Source organism: Phoenix dactylifera, unplaced genomic scaffold (genome assembly GCF_009389715.1).
Source record: "Phoenix dactylifera cultivar Barhee BC4 unplaced genomic scaffold, palm_55x_up_171113_PBpolish2nd_filt_p 000409F, whole genome shotgun sequence".
NCBI lineage: Eukaryota > Viridiplantae > Streptophyta > Magnoliopsida > Arecales > Arecaceae > Phoenix > Phoenix dactylifera.
In genome coordinates, this window is record NW_024067850.1 from 115,164 (window position 1) to 134,841 (window position 19,678).

Consider the following 19,678-nt stretch of genomic DNA (forward strand, 5'->3'; position numbering starts at 1 on the left):
GGAAATATGATTCCCACATTTCATGCAAAGTGTTTCCCATGAGAAACATGGGAAAGTTACTTTTCTAGGAGGCGTGAATCACTCCATTTTTATTTTTTTTCCAAAAAGGCTCTTCAGCATTAAAGAGGCATTAAAAACCTAATTTTTATTAAGGGTGTAATAGGAATTATACATAACTTTCCCAGAAAAGTGCATGGTCAACCAAGCATAAGCACTTTGGAAATTTGTCACTTTCCAATGGTTAACCAAACATGCCAAAAGTATTTTCCTATGTATTCTCTTTTTAGGAATTTGTTTCCTATGAATCATATTCTTAGAAGGAAAAATGCTCCCGCGAACCAAACGAGCCCGTAATCGTTAATCTTTATCGCACCGAGGAGAATCATTCCAAAAGAAATACCGAAGTCATTTACTTGTGTTGCGTCCAAAGTCAGAATGGTCGGTTCGATTCGAGATCAAGATATCCAACATTGTTTCAATCAGCCATGGACAAAGATGGTACCACTAGTCATATACCTGACCCGTTGTATTTTATTTTCTTGGCTACTACAGCGCCTAAGAGCACGGGCTCATTTTTCTTTGGAAGAATGGCAGGGATTCTCTGAAAAACTTCAAACAGAATTGTCAAGAGGCAGAATAAGGTTAAGTGGGTTCCACGTCATCAATCTTGGAAACGGATGGTTCTAAAATCTCGATCTCTGTGGCGACTCCTCGCTCCCATGACAGAACGGCGACGACCCGCCCTTCACCGCCCGCTCCACCGGAAACGCCGCCGCCAATAAGAGAGGACTAAAATTTGAACTCGCAACGCTCCTTCACATCAAAAAGAAAAAAAAAAAGCATCACTCTTCTTGGCTTCCCACTCGCCTTGAGGATGCCTTCTTGCCCTCTCCTTCCTCTCCTCCCCCGCCGCCGCCCTCCGCCCTCCCCTCTCCTCCTCCTCCTCCTCTCCAGATCCCTCCATTCTTCTCCTCCCGAGCTTGACCTCTCCCATCCCACCCTCGTTGTCTGGGGCTCTAACACCGGCGTCGGCAAAACCATAGTCTCCGCCGGGCTCGCCGCCTCCGTCCTCTCCCCCTCCTCCCCCAACACCGCAACATTCCTCTACCTCAAGCCCGTCCAGACCGGCTTCCCCCGCGACTCCGACTCCCGTTTCGTCTACAGGAAGGTCTCGGACCTCTTCCGCCATCGCCTGGGTGGCTTCTCTGCCCAACTTCTCGCCTCGAATCACGCCCTCAAGGCTTCGGTCCCGGCCGCCCGCGAGGTGCTCGGCGCCCGGACCGAGCGGCCTGGGGAGGAAGGGGAGGAAGCGTCCACGGGTTTGTGCTGCTACGAGGAGACGCGGGTGGGGACAGGGGAGAGTACAACGGGAGATTTTAAGCTTGTGTGCAAGACGTTGTATGGATGGAAGGAGGCCATTTCTCCACATCTTGCAGTAGAGAGAGAAGGGATGGCAGTGGAGGACTCATCACTGAGGGAAGTACTGGGGAGGCTTTTGAATTCTTCTATGGGAGGAGGAGGTGATCGGCGGAAGGAGAATGTTTGGAGAGTGATCGAGACTGCAGGGGGTGTTGCGAGTCCAGGGCCTTCAGGTTCTATCCAGTGTGATTTGTATAGGTCTGTGCTTTTCCTCTGTTATCTACTCATCTTCAATCTAGGTAGGAAGGATATCATTAAACTCTAGGACAGAAGTAGTAGTCAAAATGTTTCTTTTCCCTAAAAATCCAGCGTGGGTTTTGAACACTGCTTCTCTCTATTTAAGGTCAAAACAAGTAGATGCTAGTTAATAGCAGCGACAGAGACATCATTGAATAATGCATAATTTGTTTGAAAAAATAAGATTGATTCGAATATCAAGGTTGGAATGAATTTTCCTTTCAGCTGTACTTTTGGTTGTTTATTGTGCATACAGGAACATTGTGAAGGATACTTTCCTTTGGAGACAAGAGTTGTAGCCATTAGACATAAATTCATTTAACCACAATCCTCTACGGTACGGCCTGCGCACCACAGAGTGCTGTGCATCCTTGGATGACCACCATCATGAGATGGACGACCATCAAATAATAGGCGCCGTGTTTGATGGCAGTCCATCTCTTGATGGCGGCCATCCATGGATGCACAGCACTCTACAGTATTGCAGGCGCATCGCAGAGGATCCATGTTCAAATTATCTTTGTTACTTTGCAGATCATTTATCTTTCACTAGGGTGAGATTATATCTGATTAAGCCAATGTCTGAGCACTGAAAGGATGAGAGGCATGAAGGCTTATTGATCATTAAACAAGGGGAAGAAGAATCTATCTTGGTTGGGGGTGAGCTGCCACATTTATAATATGGAACAAAAAGATAGGGACTGCTGCTTTGGGCATTATTCTGTTCATGTTTCAGAGAACATAGACCACTTATCAAAATCTTGTCTCCATGCTGGAGAACCTTAAGCTTCAATAAATAAAATATTCACTTTTGTGTAAAATTAAACTGAAATTATGATTTTGTCTTTACTCGACAAAATAATGCCTCTTATTCAATGCAACATCAATCAGGAAGGCTTCAAGTGAATTCATGCTAGTGAAGTGTTTTCTATTTTTCCTGCACTATATCGTAGCTGTTGTATTTGGGACATTCCATGCTCTCTAGAACTTGACTTTTCTTTCATGAATCTTACATCTTAAATTACATTGCAATTTGCTATTCATTTGATGTAGAGTTACAACTTTTGTCTTAGTTTTAAAAATGCCCTTATAAATCATAAGCATGGCTTTCTCATTTATTTCTGTTCTTAACAAACCAGGCCTTTCCGGCTGCCTGCTGTTCTAGTGGGAGATGGCCATTTGGGCGGTATATCTACGACTTTATCTGCATACGAGAGTTTAACGCTCAGAGGATATGATGTCATAGCCATTATTTTAGCAGATCATGGTCTATCAAATGAGATTCCCTTGTTGTCTAACTTAAGGCACAGGTAATTCACAGATGGTCTTCTCTTATGTTTGATCATGAATAAAACTTAAATATATTTATTCAATGCCGCTATTTATTTAGCATGCAATCTTTACATCTACATATAGTTTTGAACATTTTTTCTATTTGGAAAATTTACTCCTATCATCTCTTAAATCTAAACCCCACACACAAAAAAAGAAAAAACTTATGACAGCCATCTGACGTCGGCTCTCTAAGTACACTTAGTCGCCATTCATGCAGGGGAGGCAATGGTTTAAATCGGGTTGAGATATAGGTATCAAGAAAAAATTATCAACCCAAACCTGGTCTATTTATCATTCGATCGAAAATCCAAAACCAACTTGTTTATTAATAGGTAACTGACCTGACATGCGTAACATGTTTAATACACAAGTTGGAGTGGTTCAAGTCATAATAACATGTTAAATGGGCCTTAAACAGTTTAAATGGATCAGGTTGTAACCTTTGTTGACTTGACCCAATTATTAAATATGTTGAAATAGATTAGCCTCCAATCCCAATAGGTTTACACCAAGGATGTGCTCCAAGTTCTAACCTTTTTGTATTAGATATAGATGAGCTTACTAGGTGTACTCAGGACGATATTCTTTGGTGTATGCTTTTTGTGGATGATTAGTTTAGCAAATAAAATGAAGGTCAGAGTGAATTGTAACTTGGAATTGTGGAAGAGTATATTAGAATCCAAGGGTTTTAGGTTAAGTAGGACCAAGATAGAATATATGGAATGCGGTTTTGGTAAAATTAGAAATAAAGATGAAGGTGGAGTGAAAATTAAGAGGATGGCTTAGTGGATTGGACATGTAGATTATAGGCCGAGGGATACATTAGTACTAAGGAGTGATTTGATATATATATATATATATATATATATATATATATATATATATATATATATATATATATATATATATATATATAAAGGGAAGAGGGTATAAGTATACTGAAAATCACATGGAATGAAGGAGTAAGGAGGGACTTAATTTCCAAATATCTTTCAGAAAGCATGGCCCTAAATCGAGCAGAATGGAGGAAAAGGTTCATGTAGTTGATTTTAATTTTGGGATTAAGGCTTAGTTGAGTTGAGTTGACATGGAAATAGATTAGCCATGTTAGAATTGTAAACCTGAACTCGACCCATTAAATAAACATATCTAAGTCAAGTCGACCTATCTATGACCCAAATTTGTTTATGCAAAACCCTAATTCGCTTATATCGGATTTGTTGCAGGTCAGATTGGAAAGTCAGCTCACAAATTGTCATCCTTGCATTCATTCTTATGAAGGCTTTATTTTTCTTCATCATCTTTTCTCAAAATATCACTGGAAATAGCGGTATGTTGAGAAGATGCATGTCGATTTCTCTTCCTTGTTTGATAGTACAAATGTTATAGTTTCCTAGGAAATCATGAGGTCTTGTACTTGAAAAGTAGATACCATATACCCGATAAATTAACCATGAAATGAAATAGTTGATTCATTCAATCAGTATCGCAGAATACTATTATAGTAGATTAAATCATGTCTTTCCTTGAATGAAAGCAGCTCATTTATAATTAATTTGTGCTCCATTGGAATTCCATATCTAGAGGTGCGGGAAGGACCCGATTCTTCACATAACAAGCTTTTTGATGCTTTGTTAAACAATTGCTTGTCATCATAATGTTAATAAAATTCCATGTGGTGGCTAACACCTCCCTTTTCCAATTTGGGCTATCCCCATGTCTGCTGTTACCCCTCAGAAGCTATAGGAGGCTCAGGATAGTCTCACATACTTCTGAGTAGCAAGACATCTGAGACTCTCCTCTTCTTTTCACGATATCTTTCCCCCATCTCTCCTCTTCTTCTGCAAGTTCCAATGTTCAATTTCAGACATTGTCTACCTCAAGTAGCTGCTAGCTTGCTGATAGAGCAATTAGAACACTTTGATGAGTGCTTGTACCCACTTTTCATCCTTGGCCACTGTAGGTTTCTATGGAGTTCTAGAACTCCACATGGAGTTCACAAGTTTTGTTATTTGACTATTGCCACCTCAAGTCATAATATGAGCTTTCAAAGCTATCCAAAAGAGCCAAGACAACTGGAAGTGTTTTTAGAACTCTGTAAATGCCCTGCAAGCTATACTCTTTAGCTATTTAAAATGAAAAACTAGAGCTTTTAGAGCCCTTTGGAGATCCTACAGTCACTTATAATAATCATGAATCTTCCAGAGCTCCTTAAAAGAGCCCGAGTATTCAGCATGAGCCTTTTTTTGGGGTCTCTTTCTAAGCTTCTGGTTAAAGAAACCGACCAATTTCAGCCAAACAAGACTGTAGTACCCACAAGCTTGCTTGAAGAGCTTAAAGTTAAATTACTGCACTAGAATCAGATCATAATATCTCTTATTCACCATACTCCGTTTTTCCTGCACTATGCTCATGTTATAGCATGAATAATACCCTATGTTTCCTACAGTTGAAAGTTCGCCTATATGGTTCCCATGAATTTTTTTTTGTTTGTGCCTCTGTTGGTTTCTACTGCTTGTTCTGTAGCATTAGCATCTAGTGAACTGGAGTTCTGATGATAATTGTGTCCTTTTAGGGTTCCTGTGCTTGTATTGCCACCTGTCCCAGAAGACCCATTAAATGATCTGGTGGATTGGTTTTGTGAATCTAGCAAAGCATTCAGTTCTCTTCAGGATTTGGTGCAATCTACTCATTCAAAAAGGATCCAAAGGTTACATGATATGCCCAGAAAGGCAGGGAATATTCTCTGGTGGCCATTCACTCAGCACAAACTTGTTCCTGAAGAGATTGTTACAGTAATTGACTCACGTTGTGGTGAAAATTTTGCAGTACATAAGGTTTGTGCAGAAGCAAATTGATTTATTTGACTTCATCTGTTGTCTCATAATTATGCTTCATTGTTATAACTGCTGTAGCCTGTATCCCGATGATTGATTATGATAATCTTTTCATGCTAAATATTTGTAATAGTCTCCACATGCTTGCATGTGCTTAAAACAACAAACTTATTGTAGAGAATATGTTATACAAAGCTGAACTAATTTTTAATTTTATTTAAAATTCCCATCCTCAGATTTGTTTCATTCTTTTGGTTTAGGTTCGCAATGATCGGGAAATGATTGTTCGACAGTTTGATGCATGTGCTAGTTGGTGGACTCAAGGGCCAGATTTTGCTTTGCAGGTTAGTCATATCATGGTAACTTGCTCTGGAAGCAGTCTCCTGAAGTCAATTGTTTATTAGTTAATTTTTTATTTCCTATTCTTCAGTAAAAGGAAAAAAACTCTCCTGCTATGCTTTAATGGCTTATATACACAGTGAGATGATGCCATCCTGGTTTAAGCATATAATGTTTTCCTTTTTGCTGTACTTTTTGTGCTTATTGGCCAACCATCTGGATTTCCTGTAATACATTATTCTGATCAATTGGATTTTTATTTTGACTATGAATATTGTTTTATTGTTGTATTGTCTAAAGCAATTAATGAATATGCTGGTTAAAGAATTTCTACTCTACATAGAGATAATAATGGCTCATCCATGTTGTGGGAGGTGGCAAAATATGAGACTAACAGGATGAAGTCACATGAATTTTGTCCTTCTATTTTTGTTCCATCATATATGCTGGATGTTAATAAATCACATCCTCTGGCTGTTTCTTCACAAAGATCTTGGCCAGAAATACTTTGTCTTTTCTTAATAACAAACTCTATGTATCATACATCCTTTAAACAGGGTGCATGAACATCTGGGCGCATGCCTATGCATGTGTGTCTGTTAGTGTGTATACACCCATAAACTGTTGATTGGATGTAATTGCCAAGATGATTAATAAACTCACTTGGAGTCAGTGCCGGCTCGAGCCTTAGGCGACTGAGGCGGTCACCTAAGGCCCCCGAGTGAAGGAAGGCCCCATTTTGGCGCCTGCACTACTGCACAGCTACAGGCCTATAGCTTTCACATCTGCCTGCAATGCCGCCGCTACAGTGGGTTCCCGTCGACGGACACTCAGACAACGAGACAGGCTATGGCTATAGCCTATAGGTGAGTCGGTGACTGAGGTGAACCGTAAGCTACAAGCCTACGACAAAGACAACCAACGGACATTTCCTCCCCCACTTTCTCTTCTCTGGGTTCTCTTCCCCCTCCTCTTCTCAGTTCTCTCCCAGTGCTTTTTTTGTTTTCTGAACCTTCTGGGCAGTGACTCAGTCCTCTCCGGCTCTCCCCCCACCACCAAACTCCAATTCTTCTCCAATTTCTTGAACTCGACCATCGACGGGCGCTTCTTCGGTTCTTGGGCCGCCGGCCGCCCCTGCTCCGGAGTCCGGAGATCGGAGTCCGGACCTCCTCTCTACTCTTCTCGGCTCCTCGCCCTCCGGCCTCTACTCTAATCCGCCTCGGCTCCTCGCCTCCTCGCCGCCGCCCGCCAGCCGCCCCTGTTCCGGAGTCCGGACACCAGAGTCTGGACAACCGGACCTCCTCTCCAGCAGTCCAGCTCTCCTTGGCTCCTCCGGCCTCCGCTCCTCGCCGTCCCTGGCTCCTCGTCGTCCTCCGCAGCTCCGTTCCTCGCCGTCCTCGGCTCTTCGCCGTCCTCGTTAGCGGCGAGCGGTCCACCGTCCACCAACCACCGTCCTCCGGCTAATAGGCAAGAACTTAAGGTTCATTTGCCGAAGTCCACCGTCCACGGGCCTCACTTTTTAACTAGCTTTGGGGAGACATGAGACATCAGTCATCACTCATCACTCATCTAATTTTTTTAATGCTTTCTTTCTCTGTCTTCTCTCAAATATATTAGATTTGGAGGAATGAGATACCAGGGGGCAGGGGCCGCTGAAGGAGAGAATAGTTTCATTTGAGGTCAGTAAGAGCATTTAGTTCTCATACCTTGTTTTTGACATTCAGGGTTATCTTTTTGTTCTTCTTTTTGGCGTTCATATGATAAAGATTGAATCTTTTTTCCTGTATCTGGTTTTTTCTGGAGAGTTTTGGGGTTCTTCACGCTTTTGATCATGCTTTAGATTGAGTTGAGGCTGGCTTTTTTTTTTTAAGTCATTCTCTCCCCAGAAGTCCAAACTCTTAGACATCCTTTCAAAGTTTAGAATGGTTGTCATCTGAGAGAGCTAGGGCCGGGCAAATTTGTCTCGCACAGGTCTCTACGTCTCAGAGAAATAATTGACCAATGCCCTCACCTCCCTATCGTGTTGAAGGCCACCCGGCTGGCTAAACCTTTTCTGCATCATGACTTCGAGCCTCTTCACTATGAAGTCTATCAACAGACGGACAAAGGAGTCATAGTTGCTGGATGTAGCCACACCATATTGGGTACTTCCAAGTTCCAACAAGCAATTTTTGCTTGCAATTTTTGTTGCTTACTCCTGATGAGTTTCTTCAAAAATTTGACTTTTTTGATCAAAGATTGAGGTCTTTGGGTTTCATTGCACTTATTAAAAAATTTTCATAATTTAAAAAAAAAAGGCCCCTCTTACTGAGTTCGCCTTAGGCCCCCAAACGCATTGGGCCCCCCTCTGCTTGGAGTTGGAGTATCTATGCTGACCAGATTTATTTATTTTCAAGATGGTTGCATCACTTGGTCTTTAATGTAATTGCTAAGCTGCCTAATTCTTTGAATGAAATGATATCAACTATTGAGAAGCATATTTTTGGTCGAGTATTAAACTTTTAAAATCAGAAGAATGCAGCCTAAATTTATTGTTTACTATTATTTCTCTGTAAGATGATTTCAGATTGAGCTTGCAAGAGATATGGGCTATTCTGCTGCAAGGTATGGACATGTAATGTTTCCTGAAAATGTCTATGAGCCAGCACTGCATTGTGCAGAACTTCTGCTAGAAGGAGTTGGAAAAGGTCAGTATTTTTTTCTTTTACAGGTTGATTTGCTCCATTTTTCATTAAGTCGTTCGCAAGTTTAGCAAAATTGGAGAAAAGATGAATATGTTGCCTGTGATGATGGGAGACCTGAGCAACTATGAGCAAGCAACCAGATCCATGGAACACTTTCCGATCTCTGAGAATATCAAGCTCCCACCTACTTAGCAATTAGGAACAACAACAAGAAGCACATGATAGTCATATATACAGCGCCATACTCCACAGTCCACCCATTATATGGGAAAGAAAAATACCTATCTGTTTAAAGCTCCTTGCAAGAGATTTTATTCTGTCAAAATTACTGTTCGAGTTAGCATGCATTCTAGATAATATCTCTTAATTGGAGGATATTTCAATAAAAAAAAATTCTATGTACTCTAATTAGCAGGCATCACTCATATCTGAAAGGAGCAATCTGTGTTTGCACATACCTGGCTCGGTCTGAGAGCATTAGTCATACCATGACAAGTACCTTGTCGCTGAAATATTGTTGCGTGCAATAGTAGTTTCTTTCAAGTTTTAAATATCTCAAAGGACCCCTTAATTGAGTCAAGATAAGGTTCTGCAGTGGTAAAGAATGCACAATTTAGTCTTTCTTGGATATCTGATTAGAAGCATATTTTATTGTAGAATGGTATGAATAATATCGGTCTGCTGGTATAGTGCAAATGATATAGTGGATTTAGCTTCTTGTTCACACTGGAAATATTCTCCTCTTAGATATAGGATATTTTGTTTACTTATGTGTACAGGTGGTTCTTTGTTAATAGGATATTTACCTTTCTTAAATGAAACTTTGTATTGCAAAAGATAGATGACAAGCAGCTCATCAGTTATTTTAGATACTGTTCTTTCCCGTAACATTGTTTCTGCCAATCACAATTTTTATAAATTTTCATCAGGAAGAATATTTTTTATGTTGTCTCATTGCCCTTTCATGATTTATAATCCTATATTTCCTGCTGGTCAATCTCTGTCCGGTACAAGAAGCAATCACATTCACATCTTGTTCGTGTATTATTGGATTACTGTTGTTATCCTTTTGTCTAATTTGCACTCCCTCCCTTTTCATGTCTCGTCACATAGGTTGGGCTTCTCGAACTTATTATTCTGACAATGGATCAACAGCAATTGAAATTGCCCTTAAGATGGCATTCCGTAAATTCTTATTAGACAATGAAATGCTTATGGATTCTGGCAACGGGATTTCAAGTGAAAGATGTATTGAGCTCAGGGTGGGTTCCATTGTTTTCTCCACCTATTGTCTATTTATTACCTCTTTCTTTATCTAATTTTTGAGATGTCTTATGATAGATAGTGCACATCTTCTGATCACAGTAAGTGACTGCCTTCTCATTCTAAGAAATATATTGCAAGTGGATTGATCTTCACAACATTATGTGATCTTTGTTGGGTGACCAGGTACCGGACTTTAGTAGTGGATAGATTTTCTAGTGATCGAACCTTTTATTTTTTTTGAGAGAGAATGGGAGGGGGAGCCTCCAACACTATAATTACCTGGGTCTCAGTATTTGGGGATGACCATCCAAGATTCAGACCCAGAACCTCTGGTTGTTAGGCTGAGGGTTGTGATAAGAAGGGCAGGCCCCAGTTCTTTCTTTTTTTTTGTACATAGCCCCAGCTCATCTTCCGTGACCAAACTTATTAAGAAAAATTGTCACTCTGCAAGTTAGTCCAAAACTTCCTATTCCCAGTTTCTGTCTGTATTGCCTCTTTTGAGTCCGACCTGAATACCACATCCTTTTTGTGAGTTCAACATGGCAAGACATCATTTCAGTACACTCCTTGGTTAAATTCAAACTTGCTATCTGTTCTTGAAGTTATTTATCTTAGCTTTGAACTGTAAAAAGAGAGTATAACAGACAAAACACTTATTGTCAATAAATTAATGAAATGCTCTTCCTTTTATGAGATGAAATCGTAAGAAAGAAAAATTTGTTGAGATTATGCTGATTAACCTATTCTTAGGTTATCTATGATATCATAAAGAAAAAGACATTCTGTTAGTGTGGACAACAGTGACGTTGAGCAAAAGCCCAATCTATTTTTTGGCATAAAGCAGAGTCTGATGCTTTGTAAGAACAAGGTAAAGAAGTTTGTCTCATGCGTGGATGGCATGACACTTATATGTCCTTTGGTTGTTGGCTAGGGAGTTAAACTCCTATAAGTGTGTCAACAGCCTTTTGGTGCACTCCTTCCACAAGGAATCTCCATTTTAAGATACAAAAAAATTCATTTGCAGTGCATGAGATATTCCTTAACATACTGCAGTGCTAATGTACTAGTCTTTTGTTGCACTAGTATTTGGCTATTGCTGATTTGGATATTTATTGTAGACATCATGGCTTGTCCTGAACCTGGTATTGCTATACATGATTTTCTGTAGGATTTGTTGATGAGCATGGCAGTATCCAAACTTTATTGACCTGTACAGCTATGTGTTGTTCGTTACAGTTTGACGCTAGTTGATAACAGTAGATGTAGATCGATATTTATATAACTACCTGGTACTCTACTGAGAAGGTTACATTGCTTTTGGGTTTGTTCCAATGTGCTACAAACCAATACCTCAGTACTTGATAGTCTTTTATTCGTCGAGAGTGGTAAAGAGAACTGTTAAATTGATTTTGAATGTAGGTAGGGTAACATGTAACTTGGTGTATTAATAAGTTGTGAATATAGGTTCTTGAATGTCCTTCCAATAGAATAGAAGTTGTGAATATTGGTATAATTACAAGTAAATAGTGTGCTATGCAGCTGTCTCTGTGTTCATATCCATATGATGATTTTCAATTCACTTTATGGAAGGTAACTAAACTAAGCATCCTCATTATCTTTTGTGCTCAGGTTCTTGCTCTCAATGGATCTTATCATGGTGATACTTTGGGTGCCATGGAAGCACAAGCTCCATCGTCGTATACAGGTTTTCTACAACAGCCATGGTATGACTCTTAGCTATATGGATTGTTGATGTTATACTGTGACTTGAAAAGTCAAGATACAGGCCTTCTGTGAAATGTATACACAATTACATGTTTAAATGCAGAAACACATACACACATGTCAGGATGGATTGACAAATCACACATTTGCACTTGCTTTGCTGTTCCCATGATAGTTTTAAGCAGCAGAGATGCTAATCTACCAGGGATTTTGCTGAGTAGGTTGTGATACATTGTACTTTCATCTAATGCTCTCATTTTTCTTGCCGGAATGGGAAAATGGAAAAATGGGAATTGGGTGAAGTTTTGGTCATGGGGAAAAGAAAGACATGTCTTTTTGTGTTTTAGTTTCATGATGTGATGTCCATAACTTCAATTAGTGCACTGGTTAGTTAGGAATTTAGGATTGTGTTAAGGTTTGTGGTAGATATACTAAAATGGTCTCAAATGTTCTGTCTTGACAAGCACACCCGTTCCACAGAACAGGGAAAACTTATTACTTCTGCTCCTATCAAAAAAAAGGATGAGGTCCAACCTTTCTGCATATTAATCTAGTTTTGTTTCATTTATTTGACTACAGGTTTGATATATTGAGGACAATGAACAGCATATGTCAACTATCTTTATGATTTGAACTCCTGTCTATTGCAGGTATTCAGGAAGGGGCCTTTTTCTGGATCCTCCAACTATTTTCATTCATAAAGAGATCTGGAATCTTTCTGTTCCTGAGTCTTTTGAATCTGATCAACTGAAGCCTGAAGATATGAGTAAGTGGATCATGTTTTTTGTTGTTAAGTTGCTATTAATTCATTATTTTCATAGCATAACCATTATTTGACCTTCACAGGATTTAGCTCGTCCGATGCGTTATTTTGTCCAAGCAGGGACTCTTCAGCTATTGCTGGAATCTACTCCGCTTACATATCAAATCAATTACTGCAATTTTCCAAATTGAGTTGTTCCACACAGATTGGAGCGCTAATTATAGAACCAGGCAAGTGAAGCTAGTCCCTTCAGTTTCCATCATGTGCTTCTTGTCATATTTGGACTGGCTGAAAGTTCTGCAAAAGAAATTTACCTAGCCTGAATTGTTGGATGTCTTATTATAATTGCTTTTATTTGATTTTTTCAAATAATTAATTTATTATATTCAACTTTTCTTGGGTGTGGATCTTTAAATTAATCTCAAGGCTAACTTGGCATGCAGATGATGTATAAACTATTTGGAAACAGCTGTTCTATTCTGCTGAAAACTATCTTTATCCTTTTTTGCTGAGTTAAGGCAAATTTTGTATAATTTTTTTTATCTCAAAGTCACCTTTCTGGTTCTAGCCCTCCTCTTTTCTTGCCACTTGATACAAACTTAATGAAGTCTCTGTACTTGTTTCACATGTTTATCTTCTTACTCAGTCAGTTCGCCATGACTGAGGTTTCCCTTGTTCCGACTTCTGCATTCATTTAATGCACTCATTATTGGTTCCTTTTATCCTCCACAATTTAATGCTAATCTACCTCTACAATGTCAGATGCACTCTTATTTTTCATTCACCTTTTTGTTCACAAAACTATCACACATATCATACATATATATTTACATATAAGATCAAAATAGAGGTCAAATTCATAATAGAGCATGAAACCTTATCAAAGTTTCCTGCTGTATGCAACATGAAAAAGGAGGGGTCATGGTGCTTTTTTAAGGGGGAGGTGGAGCTTAAAAAGAACAGTGATTGAGTTTTTGATTTTTGTATTGTTAACTAGATACAAACCATCTCTAGAGAGACCTGAATTTTGGTGCCCAGGGGATGATCTCCAAGCCTACAGTTAGAGTTGAGGCTGAGATATCCACTGACCGTAAGTCATAATATGAAGCATGAAATTATGACCCTTATGGACTTATACCATAATGTAGGGTCAGTTTGCCATTGGATCCTTGTAGTTTGCTTAGTCCTATTTGTTTTTCAGATTCTGCCGCAGGTTCTAGTCAACTGTCACTCAAGACTCTCTTTATTAGGACCTGTTTCTATCTTATTTTGTGTGATTATTACCATCTAAGGCATCTATTCCTTCATATTTGCTTTTGCAACTTGAATTGAAAAATCGTCCAGTCCATACAGTATAGTTTTCTCTTAAGTGGATGCAAATTGGCTCTGATAGTGGAGTATCTACTTTATGTATTATTTGTGAGAATCTGTTGGATGAAGGCAGTACTACACGGTGAAGGTATAATAAGTGCGGCAGAAACTAAGGTTTGCTGTTAATTAATTCTGCTTTGCATATGTAATTATGCCTAGTAGATGATAGAATAAAAAGTAAAAGGGAAATAATTTTATTGCTTAGTGGCATATGAGGATAAGCTGAGGAGGAGAGCCTCTAGTAGTCTAGATTTGCTTTGTGGTTTTAGTTTTATTCTTCTAATCATGAACAAATACCCTGAGGACCTGTCTGTCACCTGGTTACAACTTAATCATGAAATTGTCCCTTATCCTTGGACAACTTGACTAGAATATTTATAGTGTGTCTAAGTCAGTAATTATCTCCCTATTCAGTTATTAAGCCAAAGAAAATCAAATATTGTGAAACTAAATGAATAAGTGTTCTTGCAGTTATACAAGCTGCTGGTGGAATGCACATGATTGATCCACTTTTTCAGCGCATCCTTGTCAGGGAGTGTCGAAATCGTAGAATTCCTGTTGTATTTGATGAAGTTTTTACAGGTTTCTGGCGTCTTGGGAAAGAGGTGAAGCAGAGATTTGATGCTTGACTAAAACTTTACTTCTTCATCTGTTTCACTATGGTTTGTTTATCTTGCAGTCTGCTGCTGAACTTCTAGGTTGTGTACCAGATGTGGCATGCTTTGGGAAACTGATGAGTGGAGGGATTATACCGTTGGCAGTAACTTTGACAACGGAAGCTGTTTTTGAAGCATTTAAAGGTGACTCAAAGGTATTTAATTCTAAAGTCAGATCAAATGAAAGTTTTTTTGTTTATTATTTTTTTAATATGCTATTAATTCTGACTTCATTTCTCGAAATGCATTCATTCATTGCTTGAAAGAATGAAAAGTTCTATGGCTAAGATGCTTGAAATTTCTGTTGTAATTCAGCTTATGGCTCTTCTACATGGTCACTCTTACAGTGCCCATGCTATGGGTTGTACAGCAGCTGCAAAATCTATACAGTGGTTCAGAGATCCTTTTACAAATCCTAATGTCGAGTTTAAAGAGAAGAAACTAAAGGAGGTATGCTTGGTCTTCTTTTACAACTCTGGCACTCTTTCAATCTGTAAAAACAGTTTTCCTTTGGATGCTTTCCTAATTTCTTTCTGTAATTGAATTTTTTGAACTTTAAGGTGCTTATTCTCTAGTACTAACACTGCTTCAGAAGCGAGAAAGTCATGATTATGTATTTGTTTTCTGTTACATGAAGGTGTAGACAACTGAGCTTAGATGGACACATATATGAGCTGCTGATAGTGGGCATGGTTAGGCAATAACTCAACTATCATTCAAATGCCTAAAGATGAGAAAAAAAAAAAAAGTCTAAAGACTTTACGAAGGAATAAAAAGGTTAGATAATCCAGTAAAATGGAGTGTAAGAGGTGTTTTATCGCAATATGAGAGCAAGAAAATCCAAAAATGGGTAGCTGGGTTGTATTGCATTTGGGTTAGTGATGGAGAATTAAGTTTTCTCAATAACCACAACAAACCTTGAATTCTAATGAAAGATTACGAGTACCAGATTGAACTAGAAGAGGCTTCCTGCAGGCCTGAAGATCAACCATTAATCTTGTTGTGATAAAAAAAACAAAAAAAAAAACAACATTATCACTGGTGAAAATTCCTGTTGAGACATCTTTAGCCTTAAATAACAATCAACCACAACCTTTGGGAAGCCCTTGTCCAGCCACAAAAGGTCCAAGGTAATTCCAAAATTCAACACACTTCTCAGCACAAACTGATGATCTGATCATTGGCCTCCAATGACGGTCTAGTAAGATGCACTACGACCATACGACTGTTTTGACATTAACAAAATGTTCACAGTATTAGTGGGTGATATTGGGGTTTTATTCTTTGCTAGTCCAGTCTTTATAAAAATTTGTCCACCTTTCGCTGTTTGTTCTAGAAAGTTCTAGCTCTCTTTTTATAGAGAGATAGATTTCAGGGGAATGTAATCAGGTTGCTGACTGGGCAGCAAATTTTCGGAGGTCTTCTTCTAATGCTGTTGTATGGAGAAACTTTTTGGGTGGAGGGGTTGCAAGGATCCTAGTGTTTTAATATTCTGAAACTTGTGGAGTAAATGCTTAATTTAAAAGAACGAGTGATAAGGGTTGTGGAATTTGAAAATGTAAGAAAATAGAAGAATGTAGTAATCATAGTGGGGCGATACTGCAGATTAAATCAATCGTGAGGAAACTCTATAAATTTGAGCAGCATATTGAGATAAACTTATGCATGTCTAGGAGCTTAATTCAAGAAATTATGCATGCGGACATTTATATTTGATCGTCAATTTGCAGATGTGTTCTGGGAAATTGGCCTAATTGATACTACATTTAATTTATAATTATGCTCCTCTTTTGCTAGTACTATTTGCTTTGCCGGTGTTTTTGATGGATGTTATAATTGTAGTTAATTCGTTCTTTGTAGTCAATATAGGGATCTTTCTCTAATTCTTATTGAAGATGTACCAGAGTATTACTTTTTTAATGCGTCATGAATTTTGCAGCTTGCACCTTGAAATTTGGGGAAATTTCTTACATGTATGTACATATGTATTTATATAGCTGGTGCATTGATCTCTAGTATATCGGTATTGTTTCCATTGGCCTGCATCAATAATTTATATATATGACAACCCTTGCAGCTATGGGAAATGAAACTTGTGCTCCAGATTTCATCCCTTCCTGCTGTACAAAGAGTGATAACCTTGGGAACCCTTTGTGCTGTTGAACTCAAAGCTGAAGGCTCTGACGCTGGGTATGACATTATTATGTTACTTTTCTCAATAAAAAATGATAAAGTTTGTTGCAGTAAAAACCAGCAAGGCTTACAAGCTCGTGCTTTTAAATAACATGAGATCACGTCACTACAAGAATGATGTTTGGCACTGAAAAACAAATAATGTTCCTAAGCATCATGTGATATGCATGGTGCATGAACTCGATGACTAATTTATTTTTGCAACAATTCAAGAGCCTAAGGATAGCCTCATCTATCTCCAATTACATCATTGCCTGCATATGAGAGAAAGTAGGCTCTGTCACTTCGTATTTTCTACACCTGGTATTTCCTTTCAATTCTGTAATATTTTTTCATGCCAATAAACATTCAACCCACTTTACCATTCATTCACCCTCCCTCCTTTCCCCACCTCAACCCACAAGGATGCACCAACTGTTTAAAAAAAGGATGTGCACAAAAACTTGAGGAGCAATTGTTGGAGCTAATGCAATAATTCTTGAATAATGTGCTGTTTTCATATTAATAATCACAATGGACTATGCCCTTCATATGCAAATTTCACACTACATGACAGTGTGACATTTCTGCATTATTGGATACAGCTAGTACCCTATATAAGTTCATCCACTTGATTCTTCACATGGAAAAGTGGAAAGAAATGCTGCTATTCCTGACCTAGGTCTGAGTTCTTTTATATTTAAGATTGCCTGTGGATTCCACAATTAGTGATACGAACTCAACCTGCAAGATTCAGATTATATTATAGTCATTGATTTAATGCTGGTTATATTTTCAGTCTTCAAGTGTCAAAAGCTTATCCAACTCAGAGGGTGTCCTCTATACTCTTCATTACTTATTGCCTTGATGGATCTGGTCCTTGTGCAGATACGCATCTTTATATGCGAGCTTGCTGGTCCAGCAGCTTCGTGAAGATGGCCTCTACGTAAGGCCCTTGGGGAATGTCATTTATCTTATGTGCGGGCCGTGCACATCTTCTCATTTCTGCTCTCAACAACTTCAACAAGTATATCAGAGACTTCATGAATTCAGCCAGCATCAGCTGAGAGATTCACAATCTTTTCAAAGAGAGGGATGAACCCTAGATCCTTTCAGTATAGAAGTAGACAGATACATGTAACCTCATATCGGTGCCAGAAACCAACCAGCGGAACATATGTCGAAGTGAAATTTCAACGTAAATGATCCAATTAACTTACATGGGAAAGATCAGTTTCCTCATGAGGGATGAAATTTATAAATTTATTGATTTTGAGAATGCAATAGTGGATATCTCAGGTCCATTGTCATGAATAAAGTCAGTCTGTTTATCTGAGGCCACCTATTCTCAGGCCTTTTCAGAATGGTATGAGAAAAAGCGTGTTTTCCCCCCCTCTTTTTGTGAAACAAGAAGTCGGAATCTAAGCGCTCACAAAAAGAATGGGTTGGTGGAATGAAACTATATAATTTTTTTTGCCAGAAGTTATATGGGAGAACTAAATAATGTTTGTTGTGGTTCAAATATGGCCCGAGGGTGACCATGCCGGTGGAGCCAAAGGAGCCGCAGGTGTGAAAAGGGGGAAGACAGGAACCACCTTCTGCGCGACGGCCGCGAATCTGCACAAAGCCTCACTGGTTTTTCTGGTGAGAACCCTCCGACGATCAAATTAGAGTAGGCAAATTTGGTCCAGCCAAAAAGGGTCCCTTAGAAATTACTTGACCGAGCTATTTATAGCCTCGGTGGAGTGGCCCAGGTGATAGAGGTGTTGTCAGTCCCCATCATGAGGGGGTATGGCTCTGAGCCGGATGGCGTGCAACTCAAATAGATTGGTGACGTGCAGCACAGCCCGTTCTTAAGAACGGTAGGGTGCTAACGGTCACAGCAGGGTATGGTAGGAGTAGGTAGGGTGCTGTCTGACTGCTGTTGGCCGGTTAGGGAGACATGACACGGCAGTGTGGTGGAGTACGACCGCGTAGGTGGGCGTAGGCTCGCACGTGGATGTGGTTGTTGGCAAGGCCGAGCTTGTTAAGTAGTCGTGTCAGGCGTTTAGTGAGGCCGGCTTGGCGTAGACTGGGAGTGGTTCAATTTTTCGGGTTCCGAGGTGTACTCGAAAGAGCGCTCCGAGTTCAAGGGTCGGAGCGCATGCTGTGTATTGCTGGGGTTGGCGTTTGTCGGAGGCACCCCGAATTTGGTCGGGGAAGTCGGCGAATGTTCGGAGTTGGTGGAGCTTTAGGCGGAGTTCCGAGGACGAGCTGGCTCTGGGCCGAAGCAAAGAATTAGTGATTCATCGTTGGTGTTTACTGGGCGGCTTTTTATTTGGGGGCTGGACGATCCGTTTTTCCCTCTATCAATATTGAACATTGGCTAGAGCGATAATGAGTTCAAGCAAAGAAAGTTGGTTGACTTTCTCAAAATTATATTTGTTCATATATTTCAACTTAGAGTATAACTATTTCGAAAGCCTAGTTAATCACTCTAGAATATCTAAGATTGCTGTGGTAGGATCAAACTGAGAGATCAATAACAAGTTTAGATAAGTAATGGATACTCAATATTTCACTAGTGAAACAAAGATTGCTATCCCCCTTGAAATTTGTGATCTTCTGATGGTCGACTCAATGAGATCAATTTATCATACTGTAACTTGATTTCCTGGTTTACAGAAAAAAACAAAATAAAATACTCAATACTGATTTCAGAGATATATATATTATATAACTTGCTCACTTGCTTATTTATAAAATGATTTTTTATAAAATTTATATAGATGCACGATGATCCTTCGATTGTTGAATACATTATGTACTTGTACCAAAAAAAATGTGATATAATGACTTGACTTGTCTGTTAGCACTTCTCTAACTATTTTATTA

At 39.2% G+C, this 19,678-nt stretch overlaps 1 protein-coding gene across 2 annotated transcripts; it reads left to right on the forward strand.

Annotated features, from left to right (window-relative positions):
• Positions 1 to 614: 614 nt before the first annotated feature.
• Positions 615 to 18,138, forward strand: LOC103714680 (bifunctional dethiobiotin synthetase/7,8-diamino-pelargonic acid aminotransferase, mitochondrial). 2 transcript variants are annotated; one of them, XM_017844562.3, is made up of 14 exons: positions 615 to 1,617; positions 2,796 to 2,966; positions 5,567 to 5,828; positions 6,089 to 6,172; positions 8,734 to 8,854; positions 9,965 to 10,113; positions 11,747 to 11,841; positions 12,493 to 12,608; positions 12,689 to 12,835; positions 14,448 to 14,581; positions 14,656 to 14,787; positions 14,948 to 15,082; positions 16,572 to 16,605; positions 16,710 to 16,822. In XM_017844562.3, the coding sequence occupies exons 1-13, from the start codon at positions 875 to 877 to the stop codon at positions 16,581 to 16,583; spliced, it is 2,301 nt and encodes a 766-aa protein (XP_017700051.1). In that variant the 5' UTR covers positions 615 to 874; the 3' UTR covers positions 16,584 to 16,605; positions 16,710 to 16,822. The 2 variants fall into 2 exon arrangements, with proteins under 2 accessions (XP_017700051.1, XP_008800260.1); XM_008802038.4 differs by lacking the exon at positions 16,572 to 16,605 and adding an exon at positions 17,693 to 18,138 and having other exon boundaries at positions 625 to 1,617.
• The last annotated feature ends 1,540 nt before the right edge of the window (positions 18,139 to 19,678 follow it).

Bases quoted from the DNA above. Each gene is read 5' to 3' on its own strand.
- LOC103714680 (XM_008802038.4), top strand. From the start codon at position 875: ATGCCTTCTTGCCCTCTCCTTCCTCTCCTCCCCCGCCGCCGCCCTCCG. The intron at 11,842-12,492 runs GTATGACTCTTA...TGTCTATTGCAG, and splicing joins GGTTTTCTACAACAGCCATG to GTATTCAGGAAGGGGCCTTT. The intron at 14,788-14,947 runs GTATTTAATTCT...GTTGTAATTCAG, and splicing joins CATTTAAAGGTGACTCAAAG to CTTATGGCTCTTCTACATGG.